Source organism: Fukomys damarensis, unplaced genomic scaffold (genome assembly GCF_012274545.1).
Source record: "Fukomys damarensis isolate Sample0158 unplaced genomic scaffold, DMR_v1.0_HiC HiC_scaffold_1, whole genome shotgun sequence".
In the NCBI taxonomy this organism is placed as follows: Eukaryota; Metazoa; Chordata; class Mammalia; order Rodentia; family Bathyergidae; genus Fukomys; species Fukomys damarensis.
Genome location: NW_022900913.1, coordinates 51,584,113 through 51,598,767, shown reverse-complemented (window position 1 = coordinate 51,598,767; position 14,655 = coordinate 51,584,113). Strand labels below are relative to the sequence as shown.

The window sequence follows — 14,655 nt, the reverse complement described above, 5'->3', positions numbered from 1 at the left end:
AAGAAAATTTAAACTCAAACTAGAATCCATCTATTTAGATCTATAGCTATATTCTAGAGTCAATGGGTATCAGAGAAAATAACTGCACAGAATTGCTTGGAAGATGAGTGTACACATTCTCTCTTTATTTGTGCTTCCTGTGCTCTTAATTCACAGCTCCCCTCAGTTTACCATTCACACCAAAATCTATCCCCATGTAAATTAACTTAAATATTTGTATGAGGAGGCAGGGAAGACTAATCACTGCCAGGACCCTTTTATCCACTATCGCTTTTTATCATCTATAGCATGTGTGTACATAGTTACAGTTTTATCTTTCAAGGGAATGCCAACTCTCAGACTAAACCTTTAGCTCTAGGGGCCAAGGATTTAGCTCAGTCATTCTGCCACCTGCCTCACAATTGCAAGGTCCTGAGTTCTATCCCTGGTGTCCCCAAAAAAAAGCAAAACTAAACCTTTACCTCTGACCTCACAATACAATTTTACCTGCTACTGCAGTAGAATAAACCTGTCCTAAAGAAAACCACCCTCAGGATAGGCGATTTCTCAACAGATGAAGTGAACAAACAAAAAGAATTATTATTATGTATAATTTAGAATGAAAAGCAAAATTAGAGTGAGTGTGCAGACAGACAGAAGGGCATTCTTTCACAATATAAAACCAGAGAGTTCATAGCAGTTTTGTTTTGACATTAAATTTCAGTTTACTGAGTACCTTACCGGTAATAAGACTGACTACAGGGGTAGGTCATAGAGATACTGATCTCTTGATGCTAGTTCCTTTGGGGCATCCACTTCCTCCCATGGCTATGGTACAAAGAAGAAAATACCTTTAGCAGGAGCTCTATGACTTCTGTGTGGACGAGTCCATGCACTGGCTCTCCGTTGATGTGTGTGATCAGATCCCCAGCCTTCAGTCCGGCCTGGTACGCTGGACTTCCTTCTTCTACATTCTAAAGTCCAAGGGGGGAGTATATATTTGTAAATAAGTGACAACTCTAACTTGTGCTGTTCTTCTGGTAGCATGTTCTGAGCCAATTTGCAAATGATCCTAGGCTCCTCATGGGAAATCAAAAAGGCAACATTCCTACTTTTATTTTTCCATTAAAGAGAGTAATTCCCACGTTTTCTTTCCATGTTTGGTGTGACTCGAGAATATAACTTTTGTAAAACAAGGCCAGGAAAGAAAATGAAAGTAATGAAATATGGAAATAGGATAGTCTTTGACTATTTGTCTACCATCTTGGTGTATAAGAATAGACAAGTAAATAGAAAAACTAGTCAGAGCTGGGAGAAATAATTAGTTTTTGTTAAATCCAATGCCACCACATAGATGAAGAGAGGGAGCACTAAAAGGAAAGTGAAAGTGGTCCCAAATGTGAGTTTAACATAAAAGAAGTTTGCTATTAACTGTGCTTCAGTCAACTCATGCAATGTGGTTGAAAATGAGGACTAAGGAGCATGAGATTGTTGGTCTCACCCAAACTATGTGGTGCACGGTGTAGATGTCACTGTCCCCCACATACACCCGAATGGCACGGATGGTGAAGCCGTAGTTCTTCCCGGAACTGTGGATCACTATGGGCTGATGGGGACTGGCAGAGGCTGCGGAGGAATCTCGGCTGGGCGAGGAGTCTCTTGAAGAAGAAGGGTCCGAGGACAGGGAGTGGGGAGACATTGGGCTTCCCAGGGGAGAAACAGCAAACATATCTGTAACAGAGAAGCCAGCTGTCAAAGCCAATCCTGGCCTTACAAATGTCCCTGCAGCTAACCCTCACCATGCCAGCCCTGCCAGGATGGGGACAGGATTGGCACAGCCACAAAACTAACTCACTTGTTTCAAATGCAAAATAAAGAAGACATAATGCAAGAAAAGGTATACATGGAAAAACTGAAGCCTGTCAAGAAAATATCAGAAGTATTTCTATTGCAACTAATTTGTCAATGAATATTATATAGTTATGGTTTCTTAGTCTATTACACTAATGAAAACAAACAGACTAATAACTCTTTTCTGGCTGTGATATTTTATCTAATAAAGAAATTACTGCATAAATGCAAGTATTTAAAGCATCTTCTGATATGCAGAAGACAGTATATACTATAGTGAAAGATTCTGGATTCCAAATCTTACACTAAATCAACTTAACACAGTCTTTTCCTAGCACATGACTAAGAAAGCAATGGTGAATTTACCACAGGCTTTCTGCAATTTTGTTGGAGTCATATTAACAAATTTTAATCCAGGCAACATGAATGTGGTAACATCTCCATAAAAGATGACTCGTTATTAGAGTTATAACTAACTGATGGTCTTTACATATTACCTGCAGATCCAGCATTGTTTCTAGGATAAAGCAGGTAAGATTGAAAAAATTTAAGCACAACTCAGTTCATATTCCAGGAGACCAATTTTACTGTTCTATAAGCAAACTGCAGTGTTCTCAATGTTTATGTCCCTCTGAATATTGTGTACTGAAATCTAACCCCCAAGGAGATGATGGTACTGAGAGGTGGGACCCTTGGGAGATGGTTAGCCTCTCATAAATGGGCTGAGTGCCCTTAGAAAGAGGCCTGAGGGAGCCCACTTAACCCCCACCTGTGGGAATATAGCAGAGGTTCCAGTCGTCACTAGACAGCAACTCTATTGGTATTTTTATTTGGGGTACCAGAGCCGTGAAGAATAAATACTGTTGTTTATAAAGGACCCAGTCCTAAGATATTTTTTTGTAACAGCCCGAGCAGACTGAGTCACAAACTTTTAGATTGTACTTTGTATGACTGTTCTATCTGTGAATCTTAACTGGTCCTTTGTCAATTGTCTATGTGTATGTGTTCGCGTGTGTGAGAAAGAGAGGAGACAAAATAATCTACAGAGGATGCTGAGTTTTAATTGCGAGCTCAGTTGGCCACAGGGTGCTCGGTGCTATAGGACACTCTCTGGTGTAGGGCGAGCCCCACTGTGACCATGGGAAGCTGACAGAGTCTTATGCTGGGCAAAGAAGAGCAAAGCAAAGTGTGTCTTTACCCTCATGCTCCCGTGACCTCATGGGGTGCCCTGCTGTTCTCTAATCCAAAGCCCAGGTGAAGAGAGGCACACTTGAGGGCAGAGAACTTCACAGCAGGCCAGGGAGGAAGACAGAGCAGGCACAGATCAAACTGAAAAGCCAGGAGCACAGTCCTCTGCCTCATCATGATTTTCTGGGTATCCGTGCACGTCATTACTTCCCTGCTTTACTGAAATCTGGGCTGTCTCACCGGCTTTCTGAAGGGGACTGGACCATACCACTCTTAGCTTCCCTGTTGTTCAGCTGTGCAGGAGACACACCTCTGGGTGCTGAGGAATCACGCAGGATAGGATGTCTGCTGTGTGCCCAAGGGAATGCCTCCCCAAAGCAGAATTGCTAGAGTGAGCCCTGTACCCAAATGAGCATCTGTTTATATGAAATTTCTTTCTACACAAGAAATTTTAAAATGTAAACAATCTCTTTTGTACATGGTCTGTGTTCTTCTAAAGACAAACCATCTGTAACATAATTCAGTTGCCACTTCCACTCTCTCACTGTCATTAAAATGATATCACCAAGGTGTACAGTTCATCTCTGTCAATGGGACTGCTACACACTTAGTGATCAGCCCCTGATTAGCAAAACGAGGTTGAGGAAAAATATGTCAATCCAAGAAAACCATAATTACACCCAGTTTTTCAAAACAGGGTGGAGAATGATTTGGCTATGGATAGCAGGAAACACAGTTCAAATGACAGGGTTTTTAAAGGCTGTGTGTGATTTTCTTAATCTCCAGAAATGAAAAGCTTATGTTCTCTGTGTCTATTTCCTCATTAATTAGATAAGAAAAACTACGCTTGGCTTTCCAACACAGACGCTATAAACAGCTCTGTAAAGTACATAAATGATACATGGTCTAGAGAAGAAAAATTATTCCAGGGAAGGAAATATATCATTTATCATGCGGGGAGAAAAGAAAAGACAACAAAAGAAATAAGGCTTTGTGGGGAGGAAGCCTCTCTCATTCCCCGATGCAGAGAGATGGACTAGAGCACACATGTTCTTTAGGAGTCCCAGAGGTCCTGCAGGCAGACGCTCCGGGAGCTGTCCCAGGACACCTGACTGTTCCCAGTAGTCCTGCATGGCGATCAATATTCCACACTGGGGGAGAGCAGCGGGGGCCACATGCACACATCACACAATGTCATGCGAGTAGATGTCTCTCTACCTCCTGGGATCATGAGGGACAGAGCACTGGCAGAAAGGGACTTTGTGACTTTCCCCGAGATTTTCTTTTTTTCTGTGGTTCCTAATCGCTGCCGAGCCATGTGAGAAGCGGGATCACTGGATGGCTTGGAGGAATTATCTGTACTGCCCACACACTCGCTTCGTCCATTTATCTGATCCAAGTGCTCTGAGAAACTGCCAACTGTACAAAGAAGAAGGGATAAACACATTCAGGAAAACCCAGGAAAGCAGAGCTGGATAGAGGAAGCGAGAAGAAGGTCAAATGAGGGAAATGTGCTCCCACGTGGCTCTCAAGTCCATTTGGTGTTAGGTCGACGTGGAAAACACACGACTGGCTTGCAGAAAGGGAGGAAGGAGAGATGGAAGAGGTGTCCATTCAGGCAGGCTCCATTCTCCTTGTACACAAGTCTGCTAAGGTCTCCACCAATGAGTCTATTGAACTAAGGAATAAATTAGTTTCTACAATCTGTACTTCAAAACTCATGTACAGACGACACTCCTCCTCTGTTCCCGCACTGTGGAAGGCTTTTCTACAAACCCAGTCCTGCCTTAGGAGCACCATGACCACACTCTTCATACTGTGATGCTATGGCATGCGTGCCGCAGCCGGCTGTCATCACTGAGAACTCTGAAAGGTTTGCTCTCACTGCTCTCAGGTGATTCTCAGTGCTGCCAATAACTTAGGCACCACTGTGAAGGCTCATGGCTGTGCTACCTCCTACCACGTTCTCGGGCACACTTCCCCTAGGCCCAGGCATGTAACTTACACAAGTGTGCCAAGAATGTGTCTCCTGCCTTCTGTCACTGGGGATGTCACCTTTGCTCTAAGCTCCTGCAAATGTCAAAGAACAAGACACAGCATATCACTCAGCTCTCTTCATCTTCCTGGCTTTCAATCTAGACAGTGTGTCAAAAGCTGTCTTCCCAGAGGTTATCTCCCATCCCCTCTAAGCCATACCTTATTTCTTTATTTTATTAACCCTTAATGTAAGCTGGAGTTATTTTTAAATCAAGACACTTGGACTTCTTTCAAGAGACTAAACATATAGGAGGGCACAGCAATGGATATGATAGAGTAATGGCCATGAGAGGAAGCTCTCAGGCAGAGTACCATGCTTAGTCTCTGAGAAACAAGCTGAGTGGTGGTCTGCTAGGTTTTTCCTACTTTTTATTCCCTAGGTTATCAGTTTTCTATTCTCTTTTTAAAATCATTGATAATACAGTTTTGTTTACCGGAAGAGGCCATGCTCATCTAACAAGTTGTATATTTACAGTGTATATTTATGAGATAGAAATAACTTCTAAATTCTAATAAGCCTCCTGTGCTTAAAAATCATTAACACTATATCACCTTAAAACTCTCAATCCACACGGAGTATGTAACACTATTATGAATGATCCTTTGATTTAGCTCAGTGGTGCCACAACCTGCCTTGCAAGCACAAGACCCGAGTTCGATCCCCAGTACAAAGCAAACAAACAAATGAACAAACAAACAATCCTTTGAAAGACTGCATTCTTTACCCAGGAAAGAGTTGCATAATTTGACATAACATTTTGGTTACACCCATGCACACCATTGTACTGGGCAGCTTTCAGTTGGCCCAGGTTTATGGAGGTGGTATAGACATCATGGCTCTAGTTAAAGCTGAGTGAACTCTGGGACTTGGGAGTTTGGGTGTGGGAAGGTATCTGTCACTGTTAGGGTCGCCTACTGCGCTATATATCCAGGAAAATGTTCATGGGCTTCCAAGTACTGCAACACTTGTCTGGCCAACGGATACAGACAAACTGAAGACAAATAACAATCTTTTTACCCATGTATGCTAAACACATTATCACTTTGCAATGTATCTATCCCGTTTCCTTAAAAAATCAGCTGCTCAAGGGCCTTGATCGAAACTGCTTCACAAGTCAAAAAAAGTTGTCTCACAAAAGCAGCACCCCTTTGGGTGAGTTACACACTTCCTTTCTCTGTCTAGTTGGGTTCAGATGAGATCACTGATTAAGTATAAAATGAAAAGCTAAATCTCTTTACAGTGAGTGATTGCTGGGTGCACTTGAATACCACATCTACTATTTCAAGACTTTTCAGGGGATTCAAGTACAATGCAGTTATCAAAAAAGACAACCCAGTATAAAGCTGTACTTTTCTAGTGCTGGTGTGGATCTATAGTCTTTCTTCCTCTCTCCTGCCGCCACTGTTTCATTCACAGCAGCACAAACAAGTGTGTGTTGCTTTTCTGCCAGTGATGGATAATGTCATTTTAATGTTTCCTAAATGTCAAGGGTTCCTTCTTTTTGATGGTGGAGCGATTTAAAAATCAACAAATTTAATTTTATTACAGTCACGGTTTTCAGGTTCCCTAATTGCCCTCAGCTATACGCAAATCAGCTCATCTCTCTATTCTCTACAGCCCCTGAGATCTCTGATTATTTTTAGTGTGTGGATGGAGGAAGAGAGGAGGAGAGAAAGGAAGGGGGTTGGAGTCTATTAATCAAAATGCATGGCAGGACCCAGGCAGATTCTATAAATCATGAAAGTAATCAATCAGGAATTCAGACACTTCACCTCCTACCTTTCTGATACTGTGTAGGTTCAAGATACAGACAGTAAACCATTGACTATATTGAGAGAACATTTTCAGTGAAAGTCAATGTATTCTACTGAGGGCAAGGTAACTAAGAACTAGGCAGAGATCTCTGCAACCAGGAATATAAAACGCCAAGATGTATACTGATTTGAACACCCAGATGAGCTAACACTGGGTAGCAACCTCAGATGAAGACAAGGCTTCTACACTACTAGTACATTGCTCTCCTCTTGCCTTCACAGTTGGAATAAATGACATTCCTTATCCAATGAGGAAACAGAACTGAGGCAAAAAGAGAGAAAAGAAAACCCAGCATTATTTTTCATCACAATCAGTTATAAGCATATCTGTTGCTGCACAAATCTAAACATTTTAGTGAGGCTGAAATCAGCCTCACTTTGTCATAATGCTTTAAAAAAAACACACTATTCAGTTTAAAATATTGGTGAAAAAAATCTTGGAATCATCATAGTTATCAACAAAACATGGCTTAATGAAAGCATTTTATTACAGCAATCCTATGCCATATCCATGTTTCATTATTTGAAAAAGCACAAATGTACACTGCTTGGTAGAAGAATATGCTGTGTGAAAAATTTTATAAACCAAATGATATTTTAAAGTAACCCTTAAGCTTAGTTTGAAGTGCAATTTAGATCATCTAAGGTGGACGTTTCTAGCTTTTGATTTGAGACAAAGCCTTGCTATGTAGTTCAGGCTGGCCTTGCACTCACTAGGTAGCCCAGGCTGGCCTCACACTCACAATGATCCTCCAGTCTCAGCCTCCTGAGCACTGGGATTACAGGCCTGCGCCACCTCCATTATTAAGGCTAGCAAGGTAGAGATGAAACAGGAAGCACTTTGACCACCTGTGAAGATGCTACTCCTTTCATCAGGAAGGTTACTTCACACAAAGGCAACATGACAAAAGTGCTGTCAGAGAAAAGGCCCACGTCCTAGCCAGTGTCTCATACAGGTGGAGATGCCTCAGGGTCCCCTACTCCAGTGACCCTCAGACTGGACAGGCCCTTTGGTCTGCAGAAGTTACTCCACATGCTCATGAGATGCCAGCTGAAGCTGTGCTCATCTTTCTGACTCCCTTGCCCTCCCTCAGTCCTCGGTGCAGGGGAGGGAGGTAACTGTGAGCCCGGAAGCACAGGCATCTTGCTGTGCTGTGTGAGTCTAGTATGCAGAGAGTTGTTCCGTACAGTGTAACCCCATAACCTTTTTCAAATAAGTCACCCTCCAGTTCAGGGCTCCAGGCGAAGCTGGCTTTACACTGTCCTTTGTAGGTCAGTTGAGACACGCATGAGGATAATTGTTATGATTTGACTGATACTGTCCCTGGCTCTGAACTCTGAGTCAGTTGCAAACTCCCTTTGCATCAAGAGATGCTCCCTTGGCAGCTCGAGGTAGCCACTGAAGGCCCCAAGGAAGCCGGCTGGGGATGTGAAGGCTGGATCCAAGGTCAGAGTTGGCTATATGGCCTAGCACTGAGGAAGAGCTCTGAGACAGCTGGGCAGAGTTTTCAGGAGCTTGTCCCTCAGTCCCAAGAGGCAGGGAATGGAGCACCAAACACTCATCCTGGCTGCCTGGCCAGCTAGCTCTGGGATCAAAGACTCACAGCCACTTGTCAGTGTGGCAGATGAGGGCAGCCGGTGAGGGCTTACCTGACAGGGTGGAGCTGCTGATGGTGCTGGCTGGGGTGGTGACCTCGGGCTCTTCCTGAGCATATTCTTCAGGAGGAAGAGGTGGCTTTGCAGGTTCCTCGTGGGCATCTCCAGGACAGGGCACTACTTCATTGTGCTCTCCCTCCATTGAGACAGCCAGCTTGGGAAGTAGCCCAGAACCAAGTTTATGTCTGTTGCTTTCAGTATCTGAAGAGTTGGATGTCGACAACTGTTGCCTTGATTGAAAACAAAAACAAAGTCATGCATACACATTGGAACCTGGGTTATAGGTAAATTTTAGAAGAAACCAGGTAAAAATGGGACTCAGATAAACCTAACAAAAACACTTTTAACACAATGATTCTTAAGGTGTGGAACCCAGGTTGGCGGAATCAGTGTGACCAGGAGACTTATTCAAAGGCCCATCCTCAGGACTCATCTCAGAACTGTGGGATCAGACCCTGGGGGTGGTCCCAGTGGCCTGTGTTTTCACAACCCCCCCCCATTCTGATGCTCCCTACAGCTTAACCATTGCCCCCATAGCTGTTGTTGTGATAGTACTCAAAAGGCATCACACGTACACTTCAGAATATTCTGAACTCCAGCTTAACGTTTCTGTGGATGGTAAAGTTGTGCTTTTGGTTTTGTCTCCAGAGTCATCTTTCTCTTCTCCTGAATTCTGAGTTATTCGATCTATACTGCTGAAAACCTGCAAGGCAAATAATCAGTACTTATTAATATCTTCTAGGAAGAGCTTGTTGGGAAAAAAGCTAAGTCTTTGAAGCAAAAATGAGTATGACTAAAATTGGAACTGGGACCACATATTCAGAAAATACTAACATTGATGTTTACTTGTATCCCTAGATAAAGGCTCATATTGTGTGTATATGTGTGTTTGGAGCAGGGAGCTCACTCGGTATATCTTATGGACTCTGCATCTGCCAACAAAAATCCATACATGCATTGGGGTTTCTAGGCCTTGGGATCAATGCATATCTTAGATTACTTTTTAACCATGAAGTCAATCAGAGAAAGAAAATAACAGAGAAAAAAAGGGTGTAATGGCCACTAGTCAGGGGTAGGAAGGAGAAAAATGAAATCGAGTGCAAAGAGGAGAATAAATTATGTTTCTAGAATTGAATGGAGGCAGGCAAGTCTACGGGGAGAAGGCCGGGCTGTAGCACATACTTGGTTATAGGAAAGAGGCACACTTATTTGGCATACAAATTACCTACACAGTCAGGCAGCTTCCTGTGTTGGTACTGAGGTTCCCGAAGGGGATCACAACTTGGGCAACCCCATTTTGGAATCTATGTCATCTCATAGCAAAGACAGGAGGTCAAATGAGATGCGGAGAGCCCAGTGTGGGGAACATAGCCCTCTGCCCTACTCAACTGCTTGCTGCTCTCATAGGAATGCTCCCGCCCTGCTCCTACAATCTACTGGGATTCAGAAGGAAAGATCAGGCTAAAGAGCAAGAGCCAGGAAAAAGGGAAGAAGGAAAAAACAGTAGCACCCATTTAATGTTAGCACAGCTTTTGACAGAACTGCTACAGCCCTGTCCTATCTCCGTGTCCTTCCTTTAAACAGAGAGGTAGTATTGGCCAATTTCCAGGTATATTCTAAGTAATTGCCTACAAAAAGCTACAGAACACTTTAACATCACAAAGTGTTATAGAAAAGCTAAACAATAACCATGTAAAATGCCATGGCAACAGAAAACCTGTAGCAACAGAAAGTAGCAAATGGGAGGTGGGAGATATCCTCTAGGTTTCTTTCTGCCTTTTCCTAGGGTCCTACTTTGTCTCAAAACTATTTTCTTTTTTTAATGATGGTGGTTGTTTAATCTTACCAAGGTCAGTAAAATTCATTTTAAGTATTACTTTTATTATCTTCTACCATTTCCAAAGGTCTAGCTTGGCCTCCTACTGCTTTTAAAATATAATTTATTTCTAGTAATGGTCACAAGAGTTTCTGCTTGCACAGTCAGCTGTCCCCAGTATCTCGGCTTAGGTCAAGGAACAAGCCTCCTCCTTGGGCTGTACTCAGTGTGATGGGGTATACCCCGGAGAGGGGTCCGCACACAGGAAGCTCTCATTCTGCATTGTAAGAGGAGAGAATGGGGATTGGGCTGTACAGCCTGGCCCTAAGCTACACGGCCGGACAAGCAAGTTCCTCAAATGAACACCACCACAGAGAGATGGACTATGTGTGTACCTTAGGCCTCAAAAACAAATCAAGAGGATGGGGTCATTTTTCCTAAACAAAAAGGCATTTGAAGCACATGAAAACTCAAACCACACAAAAGGAGGTAGTTTTACAATCGGGGCAAGCTGCTGAGGATACAGTGACTGGCCAGAAGCAGGTGGTCCCAGACACTCTACACCCATGCCCCACTCCACTTACTTTGGAAAACCTATGTGAACATGAGGAAAACTGCCTTATTTCCACATTAAAGTCTTCATCATTTGTGTCATCTTCTTCCTCAGTTTCCATGTGATGATACTTCTCTGACCGAGCTGCAGGGAAATGTTTAAGAACAGTTACAACTACTCAGAATATCACCTTTTAATTTAGGTATTTTTCATTACAAGTTTTTGCATCAAAGCAACATTTTGTTTAAGAACTTGTAGGGCGTGAGATTGGAAGAAGCCTCAGAAGTTGAGATGGTATTTTACAAAGGCCAAACAATGTCTTATGTCACATAATGCACATACTATCAAAATAACTTGTGTCATCCTCAGATTCCAGTTGGGGAATAAATTCTGCCTTCTGTCTCAGCAAACTGTTCCAGTCCAATGAACGGAAGAAGCGATGCTGTTTGACTTCATAGGCACCACCTGCAAGAAGAGAGGAAGATGAGAGCCAAGTGGTGAACCGCCCTCCACGCAGAGTAACCACCAGGGCTTAAGGACAACTGAAAAAACTCATCAGCAGAGAAATACAGACATCATCGTGGGAGCCATACATTTTCCTTCTGCAACCAAAACTGGAAAAAAATTTCCCCTAATTTATCAGCAGGAGATCTGATTTTGCTAGCAGCAGTTGCTACGGCACAGTTTTTCTTTGTTAATTTTTCCATGACTTCTTCCATTTTTCAAAGGTTAATGATGCGGCCACTTAAAATCACATTATGCTGAACCTGGGGACATGGACGCATGTTGGCCCAAAGCAGACTCACTCATTACAAACCCAGAGAAATTCTAACAAGGTGCAAAATGTGTTCACAGCAATATTTCCTCTGGAGGTCAGGTTAATAATGATGAATTTTTCCTAAATACTATATAATGGTTACCATTCAATTTTATTGGATTGCTCATTAACATATGTAGGAATCAGGTTCTGTGGATTAGATTCTTGAGGAAGGAACTGACAAACCTGTTTGATAGATTTATAATGCATCCAATAACAATCGATCACAATTCCTGAGTTTGAGGCTTCCTTTTTGCTAAGTCAGCATGGTAGCACAATTATGCAAGATGTTTTAAATTCGGCTCACAGGTTTTAAAGAGTGATTTTTGAAGGGGAGGTTTCATTAGAAATATTAATACTGTACTCCATGTAAAGAGAAGAAAGTACACATCATATAAAATCATAGCAGGAGAATCAGGCTCCCGCCTGCCACAGGCACACACACCACTGACAGATAACAAAGAACTGATCCTGGAAAAACAGGAAGAGAGATTTCTCAAAAGGATAATAGGAGGGTCTAATCTGCCTCTCTACCGGAGATCTCCGGCTATAATGTAAATGGTTCTTTCTTGCATTTGTCACCTAGGCCTCTCTAACTGTCCTCCTGAGGTACAAAAGGAATAGGATAGGAAATGCAAGCTGGATGGGAAACAGACTGTGGGTGTTGGTTGGGGGAAGCATGGCTCCATTCTGTGTGGTTCAGAAATGTGGCTCAATTTCATCTGTAGCTATAAACCCAGCCAGGGGAAACTGGTGTTCTGAAAACAAGGGAATGCAGGGAGAAGAGCAAAACAACAGAAATCACTCAGAAAAGGGGAGAATGGCTTCTTTACAAAGCCTTGGATTAGAATCCTTATCCAAGACTCCCTGTAGGCAAGTTTTCCATGTTTCTTATAAAACACTTGAATACACAGCAATAGCAGCTATGGTTTCTGGGCCAGCTTGATACCAAATATTGCAATAGATGATCTAGTATCTTCTTTCCTTTAACGAGATTATTAAAAATAACCCACAAAGTAGGTATCTTTTAATTGCATTTTTAGGAAATGGAGGAAGCTAAGGAAAAGTAATAAAGCACACTTAGCCTAGATCCTCCACAGAATGATGATGATAAGGGATAAACGTAGGTCTACCTAAACCACCTGGGCCTCACCTCAATGCTATGGTCCCATTTCCATAGGAGGAGGAGGCGCGCTTCGGTTCACTCCTATCATCTCTCTTGCATCACTTTAAAAGTGGAGTCACACTTGCCATCTGGGAGGCTAAGCCAGTTCACATGACTGTGCCACAGAACCTCTGCACCTCCTCCAGTACGCCATGCCTCCTGGCTCTTATCTTGCCAAAATCAGTGTCCTCCGACACAGATGGTGGTGTCATTTTCCTCCCGTGTTCTTTTACTCAACAGGATTCAAAACTAAGAGGGCTTCCTTCACTATCCAAACCCTTGACCATGCTGACAATGCAGTCCATGGAATCAGGCCTGGCAAATGACACAAACCTCTGGACTCCTAGACTGGCCATGGCTCTACTGGCCCACAACGACCACTTCAGATGCTGCTCATGGGGCTCTGTCAGCAGTGATACAGCTCTGACGTTCTGGGCTATTCAGTTTTTCCCAGAGAAGCAGTTTCTCTAGGGCCAAGGGCTCCCACAGTCATTCCAGACCACACCCACTGCCCTTCCTTCCCTCCTGTCCCCCTCTGGGACCCAAGCTGATGAGAACTTCTGCTTCCTCTCTGCGGTGAACGAGAAATGGGTCGTCCCTAAAAAGTCACAGACCACTGAGGATCTGGCTCACATTTCTCACCCTTTGGCCTTTGTGCCCAAAGTTGAGTATTAGTGGATTCTGTTTCACGTATACTTAAGGAGAGAGGGGAAGAAAAGGATTGAAGGGATAAACTGGGGGGAAATAACCTCTGGATCAAACTGTTGGTAAAAATTCAGGTGACAGCACATGAGCTAAATGTCGATCATTCATGCAATGATAGCTCTTCTTAAGAATTTATTGGGAGGAGGCAGAATTTACCGGGAATGGAAGAAAAGAGAAACAGATTATTTCTTGAGCTGCTGTTATGTACCGGGTTGACGTACTTGAATATCTTCATGATCACTTTTGCATTTACTCTTCTCAATAATCCATGCCCATTTTCACACACTAGGAAACTGAGTAAGGCTAGAGACCTTGCACTTGATACACTGGTGGCATCCGTATCTGAGCAGCTCTGAAGTACAGGATTCCAGGCACTGCTCAACTCTAAGTTTGAGAGTTCTGCTCACATGGGGCAAGGTCCCAAACTGCAAATTATGTTTGGTATGAATGTTCCCTCTTGAGTTTCTCTCCTTTCATGGAAATTTCTTAAACTTCCATTATGTTCTTCACACCTTTTTTTCTCAGCCTCTCTTGTCTCTTGGGCAAATGTGCATTTACACATTTTCATGGTGCATTATTTTGCTCGCTAAATATGCATTAAACACAAAATGCTGTCACTGGAAGCAGCACGGCAAGGCTACAGGATCCTCATTCTTCAGGCCCTACTGGGACCTGTCATGGTGGACTTGCCTATTTGGCAAATCACTTCTGGACAAAACTCAAGAGTTTGGGCAGGGTCTTTTAAATGTCTCTTTTGGACTTCTGCTAGGGGATTTGTTCCTCAAGCTGTCAAATTCTGAAAAGACTGAAAGTAGCAGTCAATGGGAAAATGTGCTGAGAAATAACCTGCAGTATATGACACATAAACACGGATGCACTGACATCATCATGATCCTGTTAAGTTAAATCTACTGAAGGATCCAAGCATTCTTGGAGGAGGGAAAGAGGCAGAATATCAAGGGGAAAATCTCTCTAAACTGGCACTAAGACACTCGAAAGGCTCAGGACTTCTGAGTATCCCTTCAAAAAGATGTGCCCATTCTCTCTCTATGTGTGTGTGTGTGTGTGTGTGT

The 14,655-nt window shown here is 43.0% G+C and overlaps 1 protein-coding gene across 5 annotated transcripts in view; it reads right to left on the bottom strand.

Annotated features, from left to right (window-relative positions):
- Mast4 (microtubule associated serine/threonine kinase family member 4) overlaps window positions 1–14,655 on the bottom strand; it is a 493,834-nt gene that overhangs the window by 16,128 nt on the left and 463,051 nt on the right. For 4 of the 5 annotated variants that reach the window (XM_033761224.1, XM_010637279.3, XM_010637284.3 and 1 more), the window contains 7 exons: window positions 11,238–11,360; window positions 10,927–11,039; window positions 9,102–9,229; window positions 8,521–8,756; window positions 4,237–4,437; window positions 1,481–1,710; window positions 831–953 (listed from right to left, as the gene is read on the bottom strand). In XM_033761224.1, the coding sequence (XP_033617115.1) occupies window positions 831–953; window positions 1,481–1,710; window positions 4,237–4,437; window positions 8,521–8,756; window positions 9,102–9,229; window positions 10,927–11,039; window positions 11,238–11,360 (1,154 nt within the window). The remainder of the gene's footprint in view (window positions 1–830; window positions 954–1,480; window positions 1,711–4,236; window positions 4,438–8,520; window positions 8,757–9,101; window positions 9,230–10,926; window positions 11,040–11,237; window positions 11,361–14,655) is intronic. The other variant, XM_010637283.3, reaches the window with a different exon arrangement.